At 47.9% G+C, this 22,761-nt stretch overlaps 3 protein-coding genes across 3 annotated transcripts; 2 read left to right on the top strand and 1 right to left on the bottom strand.

The window, feature by feature from the left end:
• Positions 1–791: 791 nt before the first annotated feature.
• On the bottom strand, positions 792–5,023 carry MRPL49 (mitochondrial ribosomal protein L49). Its single transcript, XM_077287678.1, has 4 exons — positions 4,847–5,023; positions 3,032–3,194; positions 1,976–2,100; positions 792–1,103 (listed from the first exon to the last, which is right to left on the bottom strand). Exons 1-4 carry the CDS (start codon positions 5,021–5,023, stop codon positions 957–959), a joined length of 612 nt encoding a protein of 203 aa, XP_077143793.1. The 3' UTR covers positions 792–956.
• FAU (FAU ubiquitin like and ribosomal protein S30 fusion) lies at positions 5,000–12,519 on the top strand. The gene is made up of 5 exons (XM_077287679.1): positions 5,000–5,123; positions 7,519–7,601; positions 9,885–10,029; positions 10,615–10,670; positions 12,358–12,519. The coding sequence occupies exons 1-5, from the start codon at positions 5,000–5,002 to the stop codon at positions 12,481–12,483; spliced, it is 534 nt and encodes a 177-aa protein (XP_077143794.1). The 3' UTR covers positions 12,484–12,519.
• Positions 12,520–17,974: 5,455 nt separating this feature from the next.
• Positions 17,975–20,284, top strand: ZNHIT2 (zinc finger HIT-type containing 2). The gene has a single exon (XM_077287677.1). The coding sequence runs from the start codon at positions 18,035–18,037 to the stop codon at positions 19,454–19,456; it is 1,422 nt and encodes a 473-aa protein (XP_077143792.1). The 5' UTR covers positions 17,975–18,034; the 3' UTR covers positions 19,457–20,284.
• The last annotated feature ends 2,477 nt before the right edge of the window (positions 20,285–22,761 follow it).

Genomic DNA, 22,761 nt, shown 5'->3' with positions numbered 1-22,761 from the left:
CTTTCGAATTGCCCAGCACCCGCTGGAGAGAGATGCGGCAGGTCACAAACTTGCAGGAACGGCAGAAGGTGAAGACCGCAGCAGGAACGCATGAGAGTAGAGTCAGGGACCTTAAATTAAAAGCACCACTCCAGCGCTGCAATTTAAAAAATATAAAATGCTGGAGTGGTGCTTTAACTCCATATTGACTCATTATAATTTTGATGTTTCATGTTGAAGTGCACCAGGTTTATTAAGAGGCACATCAGAAAATACTGCATGATTATTAGTGATGAGTGAACGTGCTGAGATAAGGTGTTATCTGAGCATGCCCGGGTGCTAATAGTGTCTTCGGCGTGCTCAAATAATACATTCAAGTCCCCGCCACTGCATGTCTCGTGACTGTTTGACAACCCATGTATGCATTACCTGTTTGTTAGGCTGTCCTTGCATGTGTTACGGCTGTTGAACAGTCACGAGACATGGGACGACCCAAACATATTATTTGAGCACACCGAATACACTCTTGGCACGCGAGCATGCTCAGATAACACCTTATCCAAGCACATTCGCTCATCACCAATGATTTTTGCACTGTCCCTCTATATAGGAAAGCACACGATCTACACTTTCCAATACAGTTTAATAACTGACACTTATCAGGACTTGTGGCCTCCATCTGGTGACTTAACAAGCCTACAAAATCGTGTGTTCTTTATCCTTAATTTCTGTAAAAGCTCTTACCTGCACTGTAGCAGTAATTTCTCTTAAAACTATAATAGTGCTACCCCTTAGTACACACAAAGATGACATTTACAAAAAAAAAATTTTTAATAGGTTTATGAATGAGTATTCCACAGATCACAATACTTTTTTTCCTCAATATTTGCAAAATAAGAGTTGGACAGTCTTTACTAGTGAAAAAATGGAGATCAAAGTCTCTTTTCATTCCATTATGACCGGCGATTCCAATAGTGTCAGAAGCCCTTCTCCACCAGCCAGCTCTGTAATTCCTTATCAAAATAGCCTTTAATCCGGATTGACTTGTTGATCTCATTAACTTGAGTCGCCGGTGTCCTTCCTGTTAAGTTTGTCAGAAATTCCCGTACTTCTGCTTCCAGAGCCTTTAGATGAAATAGTCAAGATTTATGGACATTCAAGCACAAATAAAACCCGATGGCGACTACTGGAACTGAAAAATACTTAGGATGATATCAAAAGTTCTAGGTTTCTTCCTTCGTATAGAAATTGGCCACTACTAAATAACTTTAAAAAAAAAAAAAGTGCTGCAAGGATAGATAATAGTAGGGTGAGAAAATCAACTTTTAATATATTTCTTGTAAAACCAGGGAACATATAAAGACACACTAACCACAACAAGTGCTAAAAATCCAAAAGTGAATACAAATGCTCAATAAAACCAGTGCACATTAGTAAAATGGTACAGGGTCTCACCCTTTTGGTGTCCCAGAGGAGCCATCCAAAGTCCAAGAGTAGGCACGGGGAGCGTAATACCTGGCTGTGAGCTACCCTGTCATGCCCCGTACCAGCCTCCAGTCCTTTACATGGACAGTCCCCCAGTGTAGTCCTGACCTCACTAGTGTCCCTTCTATCTCTGACGCATTTTCGTCCACCAATACAGGTGGACCCATCCATCAAGGAAGCATTAAAATATCTTAGGAGTTATTACGAGGTTCCAAATTTTAGAACCAAAAAAATGGAGTCACAAGTATTATGCTCTCCGTGCCTTCTCTTGGCAAGTTAAAGATGCCACAATCATGGCAAAAAAAGTACGTGTGAATCCTGCCTTGGGTCTTACCCTTCTAAATGAAACAGGAGCCAATGATTTCATTGACCGGTGCTGGTCTCCAGAGCTCATCGGGGTTTAGCACCATTTCGTGCAGTTACTTGGCATAGATAGCCCCAATAAATGCAATAATAAGTGAAGATTTCTAACCAGAAAGAAGGGGCCACGAGTTCAGACAGCGTCACTCACCCAGAGGTCACCTTCAATCTTCCGGATGATGGTCATGTGTCGATTACCATGAGTAATGTCCGTGTACACTGGGATATTGTGCATCCGGGAGCGTCTCACAACATAAGGAAGATCCGGCAGTGTGTCTAGTGAGAAAAGAAGACGTTAGCACTGGAGCCGTCGCCACATCGGTGGGGACAATGACTGTCAAAGAAGTAGCGCAGGGACCCCAGGAAAATCAGGTGGTCCGTGAAGTTTTGAAAAACAACTATCAGCCTTATTTGTAGAATTTTGGAGTGGGACAACTTCTTTAACCCCTTACTGTCACAGCCTGTTTTGCCCATTAAGCATCTATTCCCCCCCCCCCCCCCCCCCCATCATGCCTTCCAAGAGGCTTTTTTTTTCTTCCGAAGTTTAATAGGGGCTTGTTCTTTTTGCAGGCATTTCATTTTTGCACTATTTTACAGTTCATCTAAATGTAAAAAAAAAAGCAGATGGCTCCCTTAACCGCTGAGGTGCTATTAAACGGCCAGAGTGTGAGTTCTCTCCTATCCTGGTCGTTGCGGCTCGTATGATCTTTCCTCCTGCTTCTTTGCAGCATTGGATGCGTTATTGTGATTTCATGTGACAGGTGAAAATCTATCTCCCCTGGCTTATTATGTTTTAAAAACAAAAGCAAAGTATTCTTTACTCATCCTCCCCTGGTCCAGCGCTGAGTCTCTGCTGCTACTCCCAGTGTCTGGTATTGTCTGCAGCGCTGACATTATGTTGACAGCACTGCAGCCAATCAATGAACTCATCAGCTAGTGCCTTCTACCCAGAGACAGTGCTGCGGACAACAGACACCAGCAGCAGAAGTGGACCTGGGGAGGGTGAGAAAAGAACTGATAAGAAAAAACTGCAGTGCCACAGATTCCAGAAAAACCCGTAGACATTATTTTACCAGTCTTATGCAATCCCTTTAAATGCAGATGCTTTGATACAAGGAAAAACTATTGCAGGAGAGAAACGGCTGCCTAGTCAATATGATATAACATCAATCTGCGCTCATTTCTGTAGCAACTGCTGTTTCCAAACCTTTAGGGGGGATCCATCCTGACGGAGCAGGTCCTGTATGCTTTGGTGGACTGGGCACTTGTGTCGGGGGTATGAGACGCTCCACAAAGTGAAACTCTTCGTGGGATTCTACTATGCCTGGATACTGAGAGCCTGCGCTGTTAGCTGATCCACTACATGGCCGCTGGAAAGAAAAATAAAAGGTAAAAAAAGTATATAAAAAGAGAAGTTCTTTGTTTTATTTTCACCATTGGGGTGGAGAAAAAAAAAACGTTTCCCAAGTTACTGTTCACACTGATGGTGTGCATGTGCGGTGAGATGCATTGTTATATTATTCTGAAGAGAGACTGGTTACTAGTCAGGGGCCACACGTTTCTGATCTAGGCACCATTCTTTTTTAAAGGGAACCTGACACATTTTTAAATCTGGCTTTAGTGGTATGGTCATATAGGCGTTTGTCCGAAAGTAAAAATTATTTTTTTTTTTTGTACAGATCCGAAGAGCCAGTCATCCAAAATAAAGGGTAGAAGTCATTTATAGTGCATTTGGGGTGTGTCAATGCACTTGGACTGCTTCTTCTAAGTGCAGACACGCCCCCAGTGCACACTCAGGATAATTTGCATATGTCTTCCACAAAGTTTGCCCTTTGTAACGCTTCACAGTCTTATGTTGGAGGAAGTAGCATTGTCCCACGCAAAGGAGAGAAGCGATGATGGAAACTGGGGGAATTGGTTATTGGTAACAGAAATATTTAGAAAGCAATAGATGACATTTTTAGCGGAAAAGCTTATTTACAGAAGTTGTCCAGCCTTAGGGTACAATTTTGCAGTCGCTATGTACTGTAATTCTCTGGTGCAGCAAGTATGTATTTGCATACATGCGGTCACATGCCGACTAGACGTACGTGGCCTCATTAAATACAAGTGTCTTGAGCGAGGCCGGACATATCTAGTCAGAATGTGGCGGGGAGTATTCAGATCACAAACTTCTGGTTACACAACCAGAGATTCCCGCGATGTAAGGAGTCACTGCACACTTGTAGCCTAAGGCCAGAAAGCGAATGGATGACTGACAGCTGCAGCTTGTACAGAGTAGTGTGAGAGCTCAGCAGTGTGGAGGCACACAGAGGAGCTGCCATTCTGAGTATATGGGCAGAGAATGAGTTAAAAGTTCAGAAAAGATGATATACTATTGAGCCATTCAGGCATTGATTTTCAAAGTACACACACCAGCCTCATCAGGTCTAAGAGCCATTCAGTTATATGTGTATTGTGGCATCTTGTCACAGATCCTCTTTACTCCTAATCTTTGTGTGACTCAGCCACTCTCATACACGGCCTGTCCGACGTCTTGAGACTGTAATTAGTGAACTCTTTGAATGGTAGAAAATACATTGAGTATTACTTATCGATCCCCCGCCAGTCCTGACTGTAGGCCTCCAGTTACGGCGGTCTGAGTGACTGCTGCTGCAGTGATGTCAATGATTGGCTGCAGCGGTCTCAAGCTTGTGCTGGAAACCTCATTCCTGGAGGTCAGGACACAGAGACTGGCGGAGGATTGGTGTGGGGAGGATTAGGCCGGATTCAGCCCATCCATGTGTCACAGAACCATATGTGGCCTGGACAGCGCGGTCTGGATTCGGCCCAATCACTTTGTAATAGTTTAAGCCTATAGCAAACATTTCAGTGGGGATGGACAACCCCTTTAAGTGGTCCTGTCATGGCCAGACAGAGCATGAACAGTAGAACACAAGCCGCTGGCTGCTCAGCACAAATCCTAGTGTAACACTGTGTCCACCGCCGCCTGTAGTGTACACACAATGTCCCCATGCGGTACCTGCAGCCTGATCACAGCATTCAGTGCTCCCAGTGTTGTCCTTCTCAGTATGGGGGCCGCCATCTTTCCTCGACCGTCACCACCGGCAGCTTCCTTCCTATTTTGTGGGTATACCAACATGGCGGCCTCACAGATCCTAATGAGAGTGCCAGCATGGCTGTCAACGTGCTGCGTCATCACGCGTCTCGTGCGCGTTCACGCTTTGGTTTAAAATACGTGCGCGCTACTTCCTCCCTCCTCTTTCCTTTCCTCCATTTTGCGAGACGCGGAGCGGCCGGTGAGAAACTTGGGGCTGGTGGCGGCCGGGTTTCTGGGCCGGAGGCTCGGTGCTGCCGGTGTATGATGTGTGCGGGCGGGAGGGTGCATGGCGGCTCCGGAGAGTACGGTGCTGTGGGGTTATCGTCTGTATGCCCGGGCACATGTGCGCGCTGCCGCCCGCCGGCGTGGAGTGAGGTGCGGGGCGATGTGTACAGCGGGTCGGGGCTGTGTATAGTGTGCACGTATCAGTGTATGTACCGGTGTACGAGGGCTGCTGCAGCCGCCAGACATCAAAGCTGGTGGGCACGTGGAAACTCGTGGGCCTCGTCACCCACGGGCTGTGGTGGGGTTAGTGGGCCTCGTCACCCATGGGCTGTGGTGGGGTTAGCGGCCTCGTCACCCATGGGCTGTGGTGGGGTTAGCGGCCTCGTCACCTACGCTCTGTGGTGGGGTTAGTGGGCCTCGTCACCCACGGGCTGTGGTGGGGTTAGCGGGCCTCGTCACCCACGGGCTGTGGTGGGGTTAGTGGGCCTCGTCACCCATGGGCTGTGGTGGGGTTAGCGGCCTCGTCACCCATGGGCTGTGGTGGGGTTAGCGGCCTCGTCACCTACGCTCTGTGGTGGGGTTAGTGGGCCTCGTCACCCACGGGCTGTGGTGGGGTTAGCGGGCCTCGTCACCCACGGGCTGTGGTGGGGTTAGTGGGCCTCGTCACCCATGGGCTGTGGTGGGGTTAGCGGGCCTCGTCACCCATGGCCTGTGGTGGGGTTAGCGGGCCTCGTCACCCACGGGCTGTGGTGGGGTTAGTGGGCCTCGTCACCCACGGGCTGTGGTGGGGTTAGCGGGCCTCGTCACCCACGGCCTGTGGTGGGGTTAGCGGGCCTCGTCACCCACGGGCTGTGGTGGGGTTAGTGGGCCTCGTCACCCATGGGCTGTGGTGGGGTTAGCGGCCTCGTCACCCATGGGCTGTGGTGGGGTTAGCGGCCTCGTCACCTACGCTCTGTGGTGGGGTTAGCGGGCCTCGTCACCCACGGGCTGTGGTGGGGTTAGCGGGCCTCGTCACCCACGGGCTGTGGTGGGGTTAGCGGGCCTCGTCACCCACGGGCTGTGGTGGGGTTAGCGGGCCTCGTCACCCACGGGCTGTGGTGGGGTTAGCGGGCCTCGTCACCCACGGGCTGTGGTGGGGTTAGCGGGCCTCGTCATCCACGGGCTGTGGTGGGGTTAGCGGGCCTCGTCATCCACGGGCTGTGGTGGGGTTAGCGGGCCTCGTCACCCACGGCCTGTGGTGGGGTTAGCGGGCCTCGTCACCCACGGGCTGTGGTGGGGTTAGCGGGCCTCGTCACCCACGGGCTGTGGTGGGGTTAGCGGGCCTCGTCACCCACGGGCTGTGGTGAGGTTAGCGGGCCTCGTCACCCATGGGCTGTGGTGGGGTTAGCGGGCCTCGTCACCTACGCTCTGTGGTGGGGTTAGCGGGCCTCGTCACCTACGCTCTGTGGTGGGGTTAGCGGGCCTCGTCACCTACGCTCTGTGGTGGGGTTAGCGGCCTCGTCACCTACGCTCTGTGGTGGGGTTAGCGGCCTCGTCACCTACGCTCTGTGGTGGGGTTAGCGGGCCTCGTCACCTACGCTCTGTAGTGGGGTTAGCGGGCCTCGTCACCCACGGGCTGTGGTGGGGTTAGCGGGCCTCGTCACCCATGGGCTGTGGTGGGGTTAGCGGGCCTCGTCACCCATGGGCTGTGGTGGGGTTAGCGGGCCTCGTCACCCATGGGCTGTGGTGGGGTTAGCGGGCCTCGTCACCCATGGGCTGTGGTGGGGTTAGCGGCCTCGTCACCTACGCTCTGTGGTGGGGTTAGCGGGCCTCGTCACCTACGCTCTGTGGTGGGGTTAGCGGCCTCGTCACCTACGCTCTGTGGTGGGGTTAGCGGGCCTCGTCACCTACGCTCTGTGGTGGGGTTAGCGGCCTCGTCACCTACGCTCTGTGGTGGGGTTAGCGGGCCTCGTCACCCACAGGCTGTGGGGGGGTTAGCGGGCCAATCCAGGGCACATGATATTTCTATGGTGTGATCAAGGCCCTACGTTGACTTTTCTGTACGAGTAGTTGCCAAAAGGAAACCACCTGGATCTCTCTGTACCTACAACATTGTGGAGTGTGCATGGATAACAGTGGTCCACGGGACTCGACTATTGCAAGGCTATGGGGGGCCAGCTAAGACCCGCTTGCTGTGAAAGAGGCAGGTGGAGGGCCATTTCTCCCGCTTGCTGTAGGAAGGGGGTAAGCGAGCTGGCTCTCCCATGGGCTGTGTGTGTGTGGGGGGGGGGTGTATGTGTTTCCTCTTAATACACTGTATAGGCTTCTAATACTGTGATTTCTCACTGCTTTATAGCTTTGATATTGTATTTTTTTCTCTCTCATTGCAGCTGACACCATGCAGCTTTTTGTCAGAGCGCAGAATCTGCACACCCTTGAGGTGTCTGGGCAGGAGACTGTTTCCCAGATTAAGGTGAGAGCTTTGGGGTAAAATAAAAGGCCACACCAGTCAGGTCTAATAATGATCTATTCACCATTGGGCTGGAATCACTTATTATAATTTATTTATATAGCACCATTAATTCCATGGTGCGGTACATGAGAAAAGGGGTTACATACAGGGTTATGAATATCGTTTACAGTAAACAAATTTACAATAACAGACTGGAACAGAGGGGAGAGGACCCTGTCCTTGCGGACTTGCATTCTATTAGATAATGGATAAAGGTACCGTCACATTAAGCGACGCTGCAGCGATATAGGCAACGATGCCGATCGCTGCAGCGTCGCTGTTTCATCGCTGTGTGGTCGCTGGAGAGCTGTCACACAGACAGCTCTCCAACGATGCCGAAGTCCCCTGGTAACCAGGGTAAACATCGGGTTACTAAGCGCAGGGCCGCGCTTAGTAACCCGATGTTTACCCTGGTTACCAGTGTAAATGTGAAAAAAAAAAACACTACATACTTACATTCCGGTGTCTGTCCCCCGGCCTCAGCTTCCCTGCACTGTCTCAGCGCCGGCCGGCCGTAAAGCACAGCGGTGACGTCACCACTGTGCTTTACGGCCGGCCGGCGCTCACAGTCAGTGCGGGAAGCTGACGGCGAGGGGACAGACACCGGAATGTAAGTATGTAGTGTTTGTTTTTTGTTTTTTTTACATTTACAATGGTAACCAGGGTAAACATCGGGTTACTAAGTGCGGCCCTGCGCTTAGTAACCCAATGTTTACCTTGGTTACCCGTGAAGACATCGCTGAATCCGCGTCACACACGCCGATTCAGCGATGTCTGCAGGAGATCCAGCGACGAAATAAGGTGCTGGCCTTCTAGCTCCGACCAACGATGTCACAGCAGGATCCAAATCGCTGCTGCGTGTCAAACACAACGATATCGCTATCCAGGACGCTGTAACGTCACGGATCGCTAGCGATATCGTTAAGTCGCTCAGTGTGAAGGTACCTTAAGAGACAGAAGGTCGGGGTGCGGCAGCTCAGGTGGTGGTGGTGGTGAGGCGGCAGAATAGTTATTGCAGGCTTTCCTGAAGAGATGGGTTTTCAGGTTCCATCTGAAGGATCCAAGGGTGGTGGATAATCGGACGTGTTGAGGCATGGAATTCCAGAGGATGGGGATATTGGGGAGAAGTCTTGGATAAGAGAGTAGGAGGTTTGGGGAGGATTAAAGATTACGTGAGGGAAGATAGTGGGAGATTAGTTCAGAGATATGGGGAGGGGACAGGTTATGGATAGCTTGTAGATCAGTGTTAGTAGTTTGAACTGGATTCGTTGGGGAATTGGGAGCCAGTGGAGGGATTTGCAGAGGGGAGAAACAGGGGAGTAGCGAGGAGGTGGATTAGTCGGGCAGCAGAGTTGAGGACGGACTGGTGCAAGAGAGTTAGCGGAGAGGCCAGCGAGGAGGGTGTTGCAGTAATCGAAGCGGGAGATGAGGGCATGCACAATAATTTTATTAGATTGTGGGTTGAGGAAGGGACAGATTCTGGCAATATTTTTGAGTTGGAGGCGACAGGAGGTGGCAAGAGTTTGGACGTGCGGTTTGAAGGACAGGGCAGTCGAGAGTTACCCTGAGGCAGCGGACTTCAGGTGCGGGAGAGAGCGTGATGCCGTTTAGCATAATAGACCAGGTAGGGGGATACGCGAGATGGGGGGGAAAGATGAGTTTGGAAAAAAGTACAACTGAAATTCCAGCTCTAAACTTCTGTGGATTCCAGAATCACATGTTCTCTCCATGGATTCACAGGGGATTTCTTCCGCTTTCTGCATTTTAACAAGATAATGAAGATTAAAGTGGAATTAATGTTTCTGTAGATTTCACATGAGTTTTGTTCACAGGTAGAACACGTACCCATAAAACAGATATTTAGTTACAGAAAGTTTCTGCAATGAAATCTGCACCGTGGTGATTTATACTAAAAGGCCTTTAATGGCTGAGAATGGAATAATTGTCCATCTCCTAGAAGTGGAGCTGCGTTGTCAGTGGTGAGCGGCTGAGCTGCATTGTGACTCCCATTGTTATTAATAGGAGTTACGCAGATGCTGTATCCTAGTGAGCTATGCTGTAACAGACAGCCTTGTAAAAAATTGGGACAATGACATTTGCTGCTTTTTGCTCCGCCGTAAGACTTTATAGTTTTGCTCTCTTCAGAATTTGATCAGCGTCATCTAATATGCTCATTTTTTGTGGTATTTAATAATCGGCTGCATTTTAAAATGAGTTGAACATTCCTCCTTACTTTCCATTCAGGCTCAAATCTCCTCCCTAGAGGGAATTTCCTCTGAAGACCAGGTTCTTCTCCTTTCTGGCACTCCCCTCTGCGATGAAGCCACCCTAGACCAGAGTGGAGTATGTGAACTCAGCACCTTGGATGTAGCTGTTCGTCTTTTGGGAGGTTTGTGCTTTTCATCTGCATTTTTACCTACTTCCTGATAAGTAATGACCTTACAGGGGCTGTCCAATACTTTGACAACTTCTTGATCTAAATGTTTGACCTCCAATAAATTAAAAAACCTATACACTCCTCCTGTGCCAGCACCATTCCAGCTGTCAGCACTTGTGGTCCCAGGGCTCTCAGGTGGTGTTGACACGTGACCCCGGCGCCCAGTCATCGCTGGAGTCACTCCCTGCCTTTGGACAAACCGAAGAGGAAGTCCAGGCTTCAGCTGATCATGGACATCCTCTTCATGCTCAATTCGACAGGAGGTATGGACAGTGATGCCAGCGCTGATTGGGCATCTTGGTCACGTGTCACAAGAATCCCCAAGGAGAACTAGTGCCAACATGGCAGGATGGCACGTGAGGTGAGTAAGCTTTTTTAATTTTCTATGGTACAGCAATGAGTATGAGGTGGTGTCCAACTAGTGGACAACTTCTTTAATAATTACTTCAATTGATATGGTTACTGCCCTTTTTATTACTCTTAGATGTACTTTTTGTGCAAAATGTATGTATTAAACATATTGTTTTCTATCAACAGGTAAAGTCCATGGTTCTCTAGCTCGTGCCGGAAAAGTCCGAGGTCAGACTCCAAAGGTAAGTAGAATATGATTCAACAACGGTCATTTATTCTAGGACTAAATGACGGGCCCGATGCATCAAGACCAGCGTTGTTCACCAGTCTTGATGAGGGGGGCGCTCTGGAGCCAGACGCTCCACATTCATGAAGAGAGGTGCACTCCTCTTTATGAAGCTGGACCGTCTGACGGGCAGTGTGCACCTTTGTGTGCTACCGTGTTTCCCCGATAGTAAGACACCCCCGATAGTAAGACTTAGTGGGGGTTTTAGCGGGGTCGGCTAATGTAAGACGCACCCCCGAAAGTAAGACATTGTAAACTGTACGTTGGAAAAATATAAGCTATAGTACCGGTACCTTTTGCTGCATTACTGGAATCAGAGCTGGGAAACCACATGGTCCCGATGATTAAGTGCAGTGAATATTCATTAGCGGCTCCCCGCCCACCGATCAGCTGAGTGGTGAGCCGGGAGCAGCAAATGAATGCTGCACTTAAGCAGGGACATGCATGGCTTCCTCAGCTGCTGATTCCTGCAGCAGCAAGGGAGATTTGTGTCCGGGCAGGAGGAGGCAGCAGCAGGGGCCAGAAGATCGCTGTATACCTGCCTGCCATGCTTGGACGCCGAGTGTTGTGCACATACAGGACCTGTGATGATGTCAGGAGTGGGCGGGCTGGAGCGTCACATGGCAGCTCAGAGCCCTCCCTCTTCCTGACATCACAGGTCCTTCAGGCTCCCCACTAGAATCTACAGCTTTCTCATAACCTGTGCTGTGGAAAGGCAACAAGAGGGAGGGCTCTGTGTGTGCAGCATGGGATGCTCCAGCTTTTACCTCACCACAGTGTGGCTGCCACAATTAAGAGGATGGTCTTTACAAAACACAATAAAGCACTCTGCCACTCCTTTGGTGAACTATAACTCCCAGCATGTCATAGGATCTGCAGGACATGCTGGGAGTTATAGTTCTCCCATGGGATTTAAAGCAGCACTCCAGTGTTATTTTGCAGTGCTGGAGTGGTGCTTTCAATATAAGCCCTGTGCCCCCATTCTTATACTCACCCTCCAGCGTCTTCATATAATACTGTACAGACACCACACTTGCGCGTGAGGGACCTGCGATGACGTTGCGGCTTGTAATTGGTCGCGTGAGCGGTCACGCGACGAATCAGAAGCCGCGACGTCATCGAAGGCCCTTCACGCGCTCATTCTTAGGAACGGAGGCTGTCTTATATTTTCCAATATAAGACATACCCGGAAAGTAAGACATAGTGGGACTTTTGAGTGGTAAAAGAATGTAGGACACAGTCTTACTTTCGGGGAAACACGGTACTCCAGATACTTCACTACAGAGTCAGAGACTTGAGGGAGATTTCTGGCATAGGGAATTAGACAGCTTGTCTTAACCTACCACTGCACCTTGTCCTGCCCCACTCAGCCCATTTTGGGTAAGGTGAAAGAAACTGGTGCTGAAACCGAAATTCTCAAAATTTAGCCGTAGCTCAACATCGTGCCTAAATTTTGTAACTTTTCAAAGCTTTTACGTGTTTGATAATTCAGACCCTAAGTATCTGAATAGTAGTCCATGCTGTGATATACAAGATCCAAAAGGCAGGCGTGCATCCTGCACTGTCGGGAACACAAACCTGCGTATGTATTTGTCTGTTTTCTTTACAACAAACGGTGTGATTACAATTGTGTTTAATTGCAGGTGGCCAAGCAGGAGAAGAAAAAAAAGAAGACTGGCAGGGCAAAAAGGCGCATGCAGTACAACAGGCGTTTTGTCAATGTGGTGCCCACTTTTGGCAAGAAGAAGGGACCAAATGCCAACTCTTAATTTGTCTTAGAGAGTTAATAAAAATATAGAACTTCATTGTCCTGTGTGGAGTCATCTGTGGGTGAAATATAAAGATTTTCTGTAACAGAGATCACTATTTTAAAAATATTAAGTTGGGGAGGGGGGAATTAAAAAGCAGCCATTTAGTTAAAACTTGGTACACGCTACTCGACAAAATAAAAGGGAACACTAAAACACCACATCTTAGGAATCACTGAATAAAAAATTCTGGTTGAAAATCTTTACTCATTACATAGTGGAATGCGTTGAGAAAAATAATGATCAATGTCAATTAAAATATCCCATGAAGGTCTGAATTTGGAATGATACTCAAAATCAAAGTGGAAAATAAAATTACAGGCTGATCCAACTACAGTGCAAATAATGCAAGACGATGACCTGATGCTCAGTAGTGTGTGTATGGCTTCCACGTGCCTGTATGACCTCCATGCAACGCCTGGGCATGCACAGGCAAGGTTTCTAGCAAGATATTGATATAAACCTCAACAAGGTACATACAAAATATGTAAATATTACAACATGTCCTCTACAGATGACACATCCCGGAATCATTCAGAAATGCTTAAGGCCATGTTCACACAGTGCGTTTTTTACCGCGGAACCGCGGCGGTTTTGCCGCTGCGGTTCCGCAGCTGTTTTCCATGCAGGGTACAGTACACTGTACCCTATGGAAAACAGGACACACTGTGCACATGGTCCGGAAATTTAAAAAAAAAAGCCGTGCTGAATAGCTCCCGGAAAAAAGAAGGAGCATGTCAATTCTTCTTCCTGAACCGCAGCGGTTCTGCACCCATAGACCTCCATTGTGAGGTCAAAATCGCAGTAAAACACGCAGATCAAAAATATATCTGCGTGTTTTACTGCGGTTTGATGTGCAGAACCGCTGCTGCAGGAAGTGCGGGGGAGCGGGCGGAAGTGCGTGGGCGGAAGTCCGTGGGCGGCGTGTGTGGTCCCGACTGTGTCACGAAGAGACTGTCATCATGGAGGCATACCGTCGCATGGGGATCGATGTCGGGCGTCTGATTGATTTGGTAAGTCTGTGTGTCCGTCCCCATGCGACGATATGCCTCTATTGTGCTAAGTCGCCGTATCGGACTACTACTCCCATCCGGTATTTAGGATGGGAGAGTTGTCCCTGTGTCCGGCGACTTAGCACAATACTAAAGTTCACACCAAACACAAACACACAATACACAAACATGACACACAGTACAGTACATACAACACATAACATAGAGTATATACTCACCATACACCACACTTGTAGGCGAAGCCCTCGATCCTCCAGGAAAAAATCACAAAATAAAAAATCAAATCCATACTCCCTGTCCGCAGAATCCATAAAACGAGTGTCCCACGCCGATCGGCTGCTCTCCGGCGATACACTGCCAGGAGCGAAGCTCCTAGCAGTGTATCGCGTACTGTTCCGGAGTTCAATGACTCCGGCGTCTCGGTTAACGGCAGTACAGCTGCGTTGAACTTTCCCACGCAGCACTGCCGTTAAGCGAGAGAGCCGGGGTCAATGACCGCCGGTTAACTCGCTCGCGCATGCGCAGTGACACACCGACAGGAACTATGGCTCCTGTCAGTGTGTTGCTGCAGCCGTGGAGAGCAGACATATCTCTGGATGTGTCTGTTCTCCATGGAAGATCTTCGTGGGACCCTCGATGGATTTCTGCGGACAGGGCCAGGGAGTATGAATTTGTTTTTTTATTTTGCGTCTTTTTCAGGTCGAGGGTCTTCAGGACGGATTGAGCGTACAATAAAATATGGTCAAAAAGTGGGTGTCTTTATTTCATTAAAATATTTTTTTTCTAGTGTTTGTGTTTTTTTTTTTAACCCTTTCATTGGATTAATAATGGATAGGCGTCTTATTGACGCCTCTCCATTATTAACCGGGCTTAATGCCACCTTACAATAGCAAGGTGGCATTAACCCCTCATTACCCCATATCCCACCGCTACACGGGAGTGGGAAGAGAGTGGCCAAGTGCCAGAATAGGCGCATCTTCCAGATGTGCCTTTTCTGGGGTGGCTGGGGGCAGATGTTTGTAGCCAGGGGGGGCCAATAACCATGGACCCTCTTCTGGCTATTAATATCTGCCCTCAGTCACTGGCTTTACCATTCTGGCGGAGAAAATTGCGCGGGAGCCCACGCCAATTTTTTCCGCCATTTAACCCTTTAATAGGATTAATAATGGATAGGCGTCTTATTAACGCCTCTCCATTATTAACCGGGATTAATGCCACCTTACAATAGGAAAAATACGTGCAAATGAAAGACGTGGCACTTAAATACGGGATACGTGGCACTTAAATACGTGGCACGTGGCACTTGTACGTGATACGTGGCACTTAAATACGTGATACGTGTCACTTATACGTGATACGTGGCACATGGCACTTATACGTGGCACTTAAATACGTGGCACGTGGCACTTAAATACGTGGTACTTAAATACGTGGCACTTAAATACGTGGCACTTATACGTGGCACTTAAATACGTGGCACTTAAATACGTGGCACGTGGCACTTAAATACGTGGCACGTGGCACTTAAATACGTGGCACGTGGCACTTATACGTGGCACTTAAATACGTGGCACTTAAATACGTGGCACGTGGCACTTAAATACGTGTGTTAAGTTCCAAAATGGAGGATGGAAGAAGAAAAGGGTTGGACAAGGAAATTACATCATTTTTTTTTTTTTCCCCCCCCCCACTGCAGTAAACTTTATTTCTGTCAAACACAGACAATCTGCAGACAAAACTGCATCAAAAAACGCACTAAAAAACGCACCAAAAAACGCACCAAAAACGCACCTGCGTTTTCTGCAGAGACCTGCAGTTTCAGTCAGGAAAAAAAAAGGATGGAAATCCTGAACGTGTGAACATAGCCTAATAAAGGTTTTTACTAAAATGTTAATATAAACCCCAAGGCGGCACCTAAAAGATATGTAGATATTGCAACATGTCATACACAAAAGAAATATCCCGGAATTATAAAAAATAAACACATATTGCAAGATCTTACAAGATCTTAGCCATGGTGATTCCTACACCTGCAACCTGGCGCTGCATTTTTCTGGGCATGGTGCAATAAGTGTTTATTTTTTATAATTACAGGATATTTCTTTTGTGTAGGACATGTTGCAATATCCCGTAATTATAAAAAAATAAACACTTATTGCACCATGCCCAGAAAAAATATAGGTCCACATATACAGTGATAAAGTCCAGTAAATACTGGTAGACTTATCTGTATTCATATCCTGATAACATTAGCCTCGCCTCGACGCGTTTCCCTCCCACGATATAGTTCCTCAGGAGGCATATGTGAAATTCCATGTGTATAAATTACATCAGCGATGAATGCAGCGCCTGGTTGCAGGTGTAGGAATCACCATGGCTAAGATCTTGCAATAAGTGTTAGTTTTTTATAATTCCGGGATATTTCTTCTGTATATGACATGTTGCAATATCTACATATCTTTTATGTGCCGCCTTGGGGTTTATATTAACTTTTGCTAAAAACCTTTATTAAGCATTTCTGAATGATTCCGGGATATTTCATCTGTAGAGGACATGTTGTAATATTTACATATTTTGTATGTGCCTTGTTGAGGTTTATATCAATATCTTGCTAGAAACCTCTATTTCCCTGCTTTCACACTAGCGTCGGCACAGGGCCGTCGCTATGCGTTGGCCCGACGCGCGTTGTGAAAAAAATGCCCAACGTGGGCAGTGGATGCAGTCTTACGACGCTTCCGCTGCCCCATTTGTAAGGTCCGGGGAGGAGGGGGCGGAGTTTCGGCTGCGCATGCGCGGTCGAAAATGATGGACACGACGCAAAAAAAACGTTACATGTAACTTTTTGTGCCGACGGTCCGCCAAAACACGACTCAACCGTTGCACGACGGAGGCGATGTGTGGCCATACATCGCAATGCGTCGCTAATGTTAGTCTATGGGGGGAAAAAACGCATCCTGCAGACAACTTTGCAGGATGCTTTTTTTTTTTTTTTCTCCTAAACGACACATTGCGACTTACAGCCAACAACGCTAGTGTGAAGCCTAAGGCATCTTTGAATGTGTTGCACCGCACTCTTTCTTATAATATGGTCTGACTGAAATGAGGGGTTTGTGAAATTCACCCACTTTTGGCCGTTTCTTAGTCACCATCCCTGGTAATGTCCCTGCGCTAGTAAACCAATAAGGGATTCATTAGGGCTACCAGGGTTAGCTGCTGAGGAGGGGGGCGCCATATTGCGCCCAAGAGGGTGCCAACCTCCGCTGGTAGGCAGGGACCAAGGAGGATGAGAAATAATTATCAGAATAGGACTGCCTGATGTGTCAGACCATTAAAGATTGGTGATGTATACCCGGTAGTGATTTATGTTGGTGGTGTGTGTATATATGCGTGTATATATATATTGCCATGGGCCCTATTTTATAACCCGAGTGTTTTCGACTGGTGTGTATGTACCAGGTGTTTAGGGTTTATATTTGTAAGGTTTTTTGGTTTAAGGTAAATCACCAATTAGTGAGGGACTCCTAGGGCCAGCATTGTCAGCTGCCGAGGAGGGAGGGGCGCCATATTGCACTCAAGAGGGTGCGAACCTCCACTGGCAGGTAGGGTACAAGAAGGGGTAACTAGGGTTAAAATATCTGTATACGTTCCCACCCTTCCCTGCACAATTGTCTGGTTAGGTAACAGGTCTACATCTTCTTTGAGTCGCTTGGTGTTTTTAAAGTCTTTAGTGTCAATGTTTGGTTTTTGAATACTGTGGATAATAAACGTAAATTCTTTTATGGTATTAGTTTTTCTAGTGAGCTTATGTCGATACTAATCCTAATGATCTGATCTGATGCTATACTTTCCCGAACAGTCATGAAACAAGCAGTCACGGGGACTTGAACAGATTTTTTGAGCACACCTGCTCAGCTATAGAATTCTCAAAGAAGGGAATAGAGCAGTGTTCCCCCATCTCCAGTCCTCAAGAGCCACCACCTAGTCATGAGTTCAGGGGCTCCTTAGTATTGCCCAGGTGGTGTAACAGCTCCTGGCTCTTCTGGGAGACTTTCTACAAGATTTGGAGGCGTCTGTGGGAATTTTTGCCCCTTCATCCGGAGGAGCATTTGTGAGGTCAGGCACTGATGCTGGGGAGAGGCCGGGCACAGCCTCAGTACTAGCTCATCCTGAAGGTGCTCATGCTGCTCTCAGATGGGCCAACAAATCCCCTGGTGACGGATCCCTTTAATAACCCCTTGCCTCATCGTGACGGATCCCTTTAATAACCCCTTGTCCTATCGTAACTGATCCCTTTAATAACCCCTTTCCCCCGTTAAGAACCTCACTGGCCACACGCGGCAGTGACTGACATCTGCTGTTAGTCACGTGAGGGGTCAAGTCTGTGCGGCGCTTAGTCACGTGGCCACCAGCGACTGCCTCTTCCTGGGTCACGGGACGTTATCCTGCGCTCTGATTGGTAGATGCTGGGATCGTCACCACGGTAACGCTGTCAGTCACTAATGGCGTCGCCCGAAGGCCACATGGAGTTAGCAGGCCGCAGTTCTCCCGCCGTGTGCGCCCTCTGCCTGTCCGCTCCCGGGAAGTACACGTGCCCCCGGTGTAATGCTCCGTACTGCAGCCTGGCTTGTTACAGGGGAGGCCGGCACTCCGCCTGCTCCGAGCTCTTCTATAAGGAGGCCGTGCTGCGGGCCCTGCGGGAGGAGGAGGCCGGGGCTGTCGGGCGGAGGCGGGTAGAGGAGATGCTGCTGAAGCTGAGGGAGCGCGGGGAGGAGGAGGAGGAGGAGGAGGATGGCGGCGGCGGTGCGGAGGATAGCGGCCTGTGGGGCAGCCTCTCCCGCCAGGAGAAGGAGCATTTCCTCGGCTTGTTACAGAGCGGTCACATTGGGGTCCTGGTCCCTGAGTGGAGGCCGTGGTGGGACAGCCAGCCGCTCCGATCTCAGGGAGACAAGATCCTGGAGCTCCCACAGACCGGACCTGTGCCCGGGCGCTGCCAAGGGGCCCCACTGCCAACCCGCAGGCAAGAAGGTGGCACCAAAGTGTTGTGTCGTCCGACCAGCAGCGAATCACCACCGACTAACTGTCCAGAAACCAGCCAAGATGTCGCCTCAGTCCCTGATCAGGTCCCAAACCCTCCTGAGGCTGCAGATGCCCAGAAGATGGCATCTCGGGACCCTATTAAGCAGACTGCGGAACGTGGGCACCGCGAGACCATCCCACAGGAGGAGCAGAAGAAAGATGGAGGGGACCCCAGGCCAGATGAGGGGTCCATAACATCGGGGGTCCCGCCTCTCCTAGATCGTATCCCGCCCCTCCGCTCGCTTACTCGTAGCCCCTCCCCGTTGGTCCGCTTCACGTTGGTCAATGTCATTTACGGCTACTCTTTCTCCCTCTTCCGACATAACGGTGACCTGAGCGATGACGAGATGATGTCGGGCTTTATAGGGACCCTGCTGTCTGTCTCCAGCGCTCTCAGCACCACCGCAGTGTACAACTCTGCCGCCCATGCTTTGAAGAGCGGCCTACGAGCCGCCTCTGACCCTATGTTGGGCGGGGATGAAGGTGCAGCAGTTTTGGCCATGGAGGCTACCGCTAAAATCCTTCTGGGTGATGGCGGTACAAGGTATTCCCTGGCTGCTCTCTCCCACTTGTGCCATTTACTGGGGAAAATCCGTAAAGTTGTGACTGGAGAAAAGGACGCAAAGAAGAGAGCCTTTATAGCCAAGAAAAAATGCTTGTTTCTGGCGGCGTGGGTGAACGAGAACGGAGACTGTTTGGCCATATTGTCTGCTGAGGTCATGATGGAGTTTGAACAGCATCTTAAAGACTTGAAGGAAATGGCAGAGATATCAACAGGACTTCAGAGGGTCTGGGGCGGAATAAGACCACCTGCCCAGAAGAAGCTCATCCAGGAGGTTAACTGAAAGATTAAGCAGACCCGTTATATGTCCTGGTGGCAGGGACCCTGCTGTGCTAATGGGTATTGGGTCCATGGCGGCCATAATGACTTATCAGACATTGCCATCTTTTTTATATTGATAGCACTTTTGAGTTTTATCAGATTCAGAAATTCTCCGAGCTCCCAGTGTCCGGCTGTAAACACTGCCATTGTATCTGTAGGACGGGCACCAGAATGCTGAATATTCAGACCTGTACTGTATGTGATTGCAGATGAGCAGATACACTGGGTATAGTGTAAGGGATCTGGAATTGGCATTTCACAAGAATGTATTTATTACATAAAATATCTGTTTATCAATAAAAAGGCAATCATATTACAGAATTAAGTGGTACATGCCGAGTTGATGGTGGATACATGTATTTCCATGACTCGTACATTTATAGTGTTAATTCCATTGTGTTGTACAGTTTTCCTTATTTCGTCTAGAAAAAGCAGCGCTCCTGTGCATGCGCCGAGTCCGATATTGCCGTTCAACTCCTCTAAGCCTCTGTTCACACTTGCAGCGCAGGCTCCATTTAGAATCCGCAGCAAAAGTATCAGGCATAAAAGTGCAGGATCCTGCTCTATTTTGTCCTTTAAAACGCTGAACACTAGAGTCAATCGGTCACATTCTTTATTTTTGCAATCCTGTTCCATTAAGGGGGTGGTTTAAAGTCAAACTTAATTTTCATCCTAAATCCCTATTTATTTAATGCCATAATCTAAACTGTTTCCGAACATACCTACTTCCTGCCGTTCCTTAACTACATTACTGCTTTTCTGTTTTTTACAACTTCCTTTTTAGTGATGCTTCATTTCAGAATCCAAATCCATCAGCGCTGGTCTCTGCCTGCCGAGTAGTCCTATAACACACACTGACAGTGCTCTCTGCCACTGGCTCGTTACTGCTAATCTTAGCCGAAGAGAGAGCACTGTCATTGTGCACATCGCGCAGGGAATAGCCCAGCCACCAAAATGAGCATCACTGATGACACTTTGTTTCAGGGAAGGGACAGAGGCTATGGCAGTGACCGCAGCATCGGCCCCCTGATGATGCTTCACTTGAATATCCCAGCATGCACTGGGATTCTCAAACAAAGCATCATTTAAAAAAAACTGTAAAAAATAAAAATCATTGTAGGGAGGGAATCTGTAATTCAAGTATATTAGAAAATAGTTTATATTGTGACATTACATAGATCAAGATTTAGAATGAAAATTAAGCTGGATTTCGGACGACCGCATTAACAGTACAGACTTATGTAAATAGCAGAGACATGAATAAAGCCCCACTTTACAATATCTAAGGCAGTCCTTATACACTGGCACTGTGATTGTTTTACTCCTCAAGAAGGCATCTTTTACCCTATTGAGACAACCCATTAATCCGTCTTTTTCATTGCCATTGCTGTTTATAAAGTAAATTAAATGATACTATTGAAAAATATAATGTATTGCCAACACCTTTATGGAGTAGAATGGGTTGTATTTTCTATTGTTTAGAATTTTAACTACTGAATGTGAAAGCAATGGGTGGATTTATGAGCCTTTATATATATTTCCAAAGTATTAACATAAGACAAGATATCAACTCATCATTTAGTAGGCTTAAATGTGGCCACAATCGCTGCCCAACCATATGTCTAATATCCTGACCTCTGTATCATCGGCTCTTCTGCCTCAGTATGTGTGACAATGACTTGATCGAATGCCAATTTAAGACGCCAATAATGGCGGAAAGTATTAGTACTACTGATGAGCAAGTGTACTCCTTGCTCAGGTTTTCCCGAGCACGCTTGGGTGGTCTCCGAGTATTTGTTAGTGCTCGGAGATTTAGTTTCCATCTCAGCGGCTGAATGATTTACCGCTACGAACCAGCCTGAGTACATGTGGGTGTTGCCTGGTTGTTAGGGAATCCCCACATGTAATCAAGCTGTCTAGTAGCCGCAAATCATTCAGCTGCAGTGATGAAAACTAAATCTCCGAGCAGTCACAAATACTCGGAGACCACCCAAGCGTGCTCGGGAAAACCTGAGAAACGAGTACACTCGCTCATCACTAATTAGTATCTTTATTATGGCTGCATAATCCAATCTTTTTGCAGTGACTGATCTGATGGAGGGTTCCTTAGTGATCCATGTCAGGTTCATTAGAACCACCTTTCATGTCAAGCCGACTCAATACAAAATGAAGATCAGTGAATAGTGGTGCGCACCTCTACACTATGCCAGAAGCCTCACTCCAGACAGGTATTGGCGTGAGATTTGTGGCATAGTGAATGCTACACCTCGTTATCAATTAGATCGCGTGCCCCGGTTCCACCTCTGACCATTTCAGCAGAACTGGGAGAAAGTGTTGTGAAGATGCCAAAAGTCACAAAATTCAGGCACAACTCCAGGTTGCACCTCCATTTTTGCAACTTTGTAAAGCATTTACGCCAGAATTCAGGCAAGAAAATTATGAATATTTTTGCGTTGAATCTGCAGCATTCAGCCCTTACTAAACAGAAATCAATATATATATATATATAGAGAGAGAGAGAGAGGTGATGTACTGCAGGATGGGGCTGACTTACAAGACGGACGTAGGTGGACTCCTTTTTGGCAAGATTTACCGAGCCCTCACAATATTCTTAGGAAGGGATGAATGAAGCATCATGTACTACAATACCAAGGGATTCTTGACTGATGAATTCCCCACAGGATGCAACATGGTGATTACGGTTTTGACATGTGAATCACAGCAGCAGTTATGATAATTTAAAAAAAAAATGGACACAGTTTGTTAAAAAAAACTTGACTTTAATTTTTTTTTTTTAATACAAATTGCTCACCAATAAAAGGTTTTATAGGTTAGATCAACAATCGCATATCACCCAAGTTTTAGGCCCCCAGATTTGTGTAGGAACCAAATATTTAGTTCAGATACCGGGAACAGATCAGAACAGGGCAGATCAAGAAAGGTGGGGCAGGTTTTCCTAGTATGTCCTGATATAATTATATTCTTGGTTCCACATATGCGTCTCCTGATCAGACCTGTATTAAAAAGTTATTGCTATCGCTGACTGTCATGGCTGAGATGTGGATAACTGCATCTAAGAGTTCTGAGAACTGTGGAGCGCAGCTGCTTTACACTGTCTGGGTAACTCCCATTTATTTCTATGGTGGATGTGCCAACAATGTAGCGCAGAAGCAGATATCCAAATCTCAGCCATGAAAGTCAGCGATAGGAATAACCCTATAAAGGGAATCTGTCAGCAAGTTATTGCTATTCCATTTGAGACGAGCA

This window comes from Ranitomeya variabilis, chromosome 2 (assembly GCF_051348905.1).
Source record: "Ranitomeya variabilis isolate aRanVar5 chromosome 2, aRanVar5.hap1, whole genome shotgun sequence".
Classification (NCBI taxonomy): domain Eukaryota; kingdom Metazoa; phylum Chordata; class Amphibia; order Anura; family Dendrobatidae; genus Ranitomeya; species Ranitomeya variabilis.
This window is presented reverse-complemented; position numbering and strand designations above follow the sequence as displayed.

Bases quoted from the DNA above. Each gene is read 5' to 3' on its own strand.
- MRPL49 (XM_077287678.1), bottom strand. From the start codon at position 5,023: ATGACGCAGCACGTTGACAGCCATGCTGGCACTCTCATTAGGATCTGT. The intron at 3,195-4,846 runs GTACCGCATGGG...TTTTCTTTCCAG, and splicing joins ATGCTGTGATCAGGCTGCAG to CGGCCATGTAGTGGATCAGC. The intron at 2,101-3,031 runs GTTTGGAAACAG...TTTTCTCACTAG, and splicing joins AGGATGGATCCCCCCTAAAG to ACACACTGCCGGATCTTCCT.
- FAU (XM_077287679.1), top strand. From the start codon at position 5,000: ATGGCTGTCAACGTGCTGCGTCATCACGCGTCTCGTGCGCGTTCACGC. The intron at 7,602-9,884 runs GTGAGAGCTTTG...CTTTCCATTCAG, and splicing joins AGACTGTTTCCCAGATTAAG to GCTCAAATCTCCTCCCTAGA. The intron at 10,030-10,614 runs GTTTGTGCTTTT...TTCTATCAACAG, and splicing joins AGCTGTTCGTCTTTTGGGAG to GTAAAGTCCATGGTTCTCTA.
- ZNHIT2 (XM_077287677.1), top strand. From the start codon at position 18,035: ATGGCGTCGCCCGAAGGCCACATGGAGTTAGCAGGCCGCAGTTCTCCC.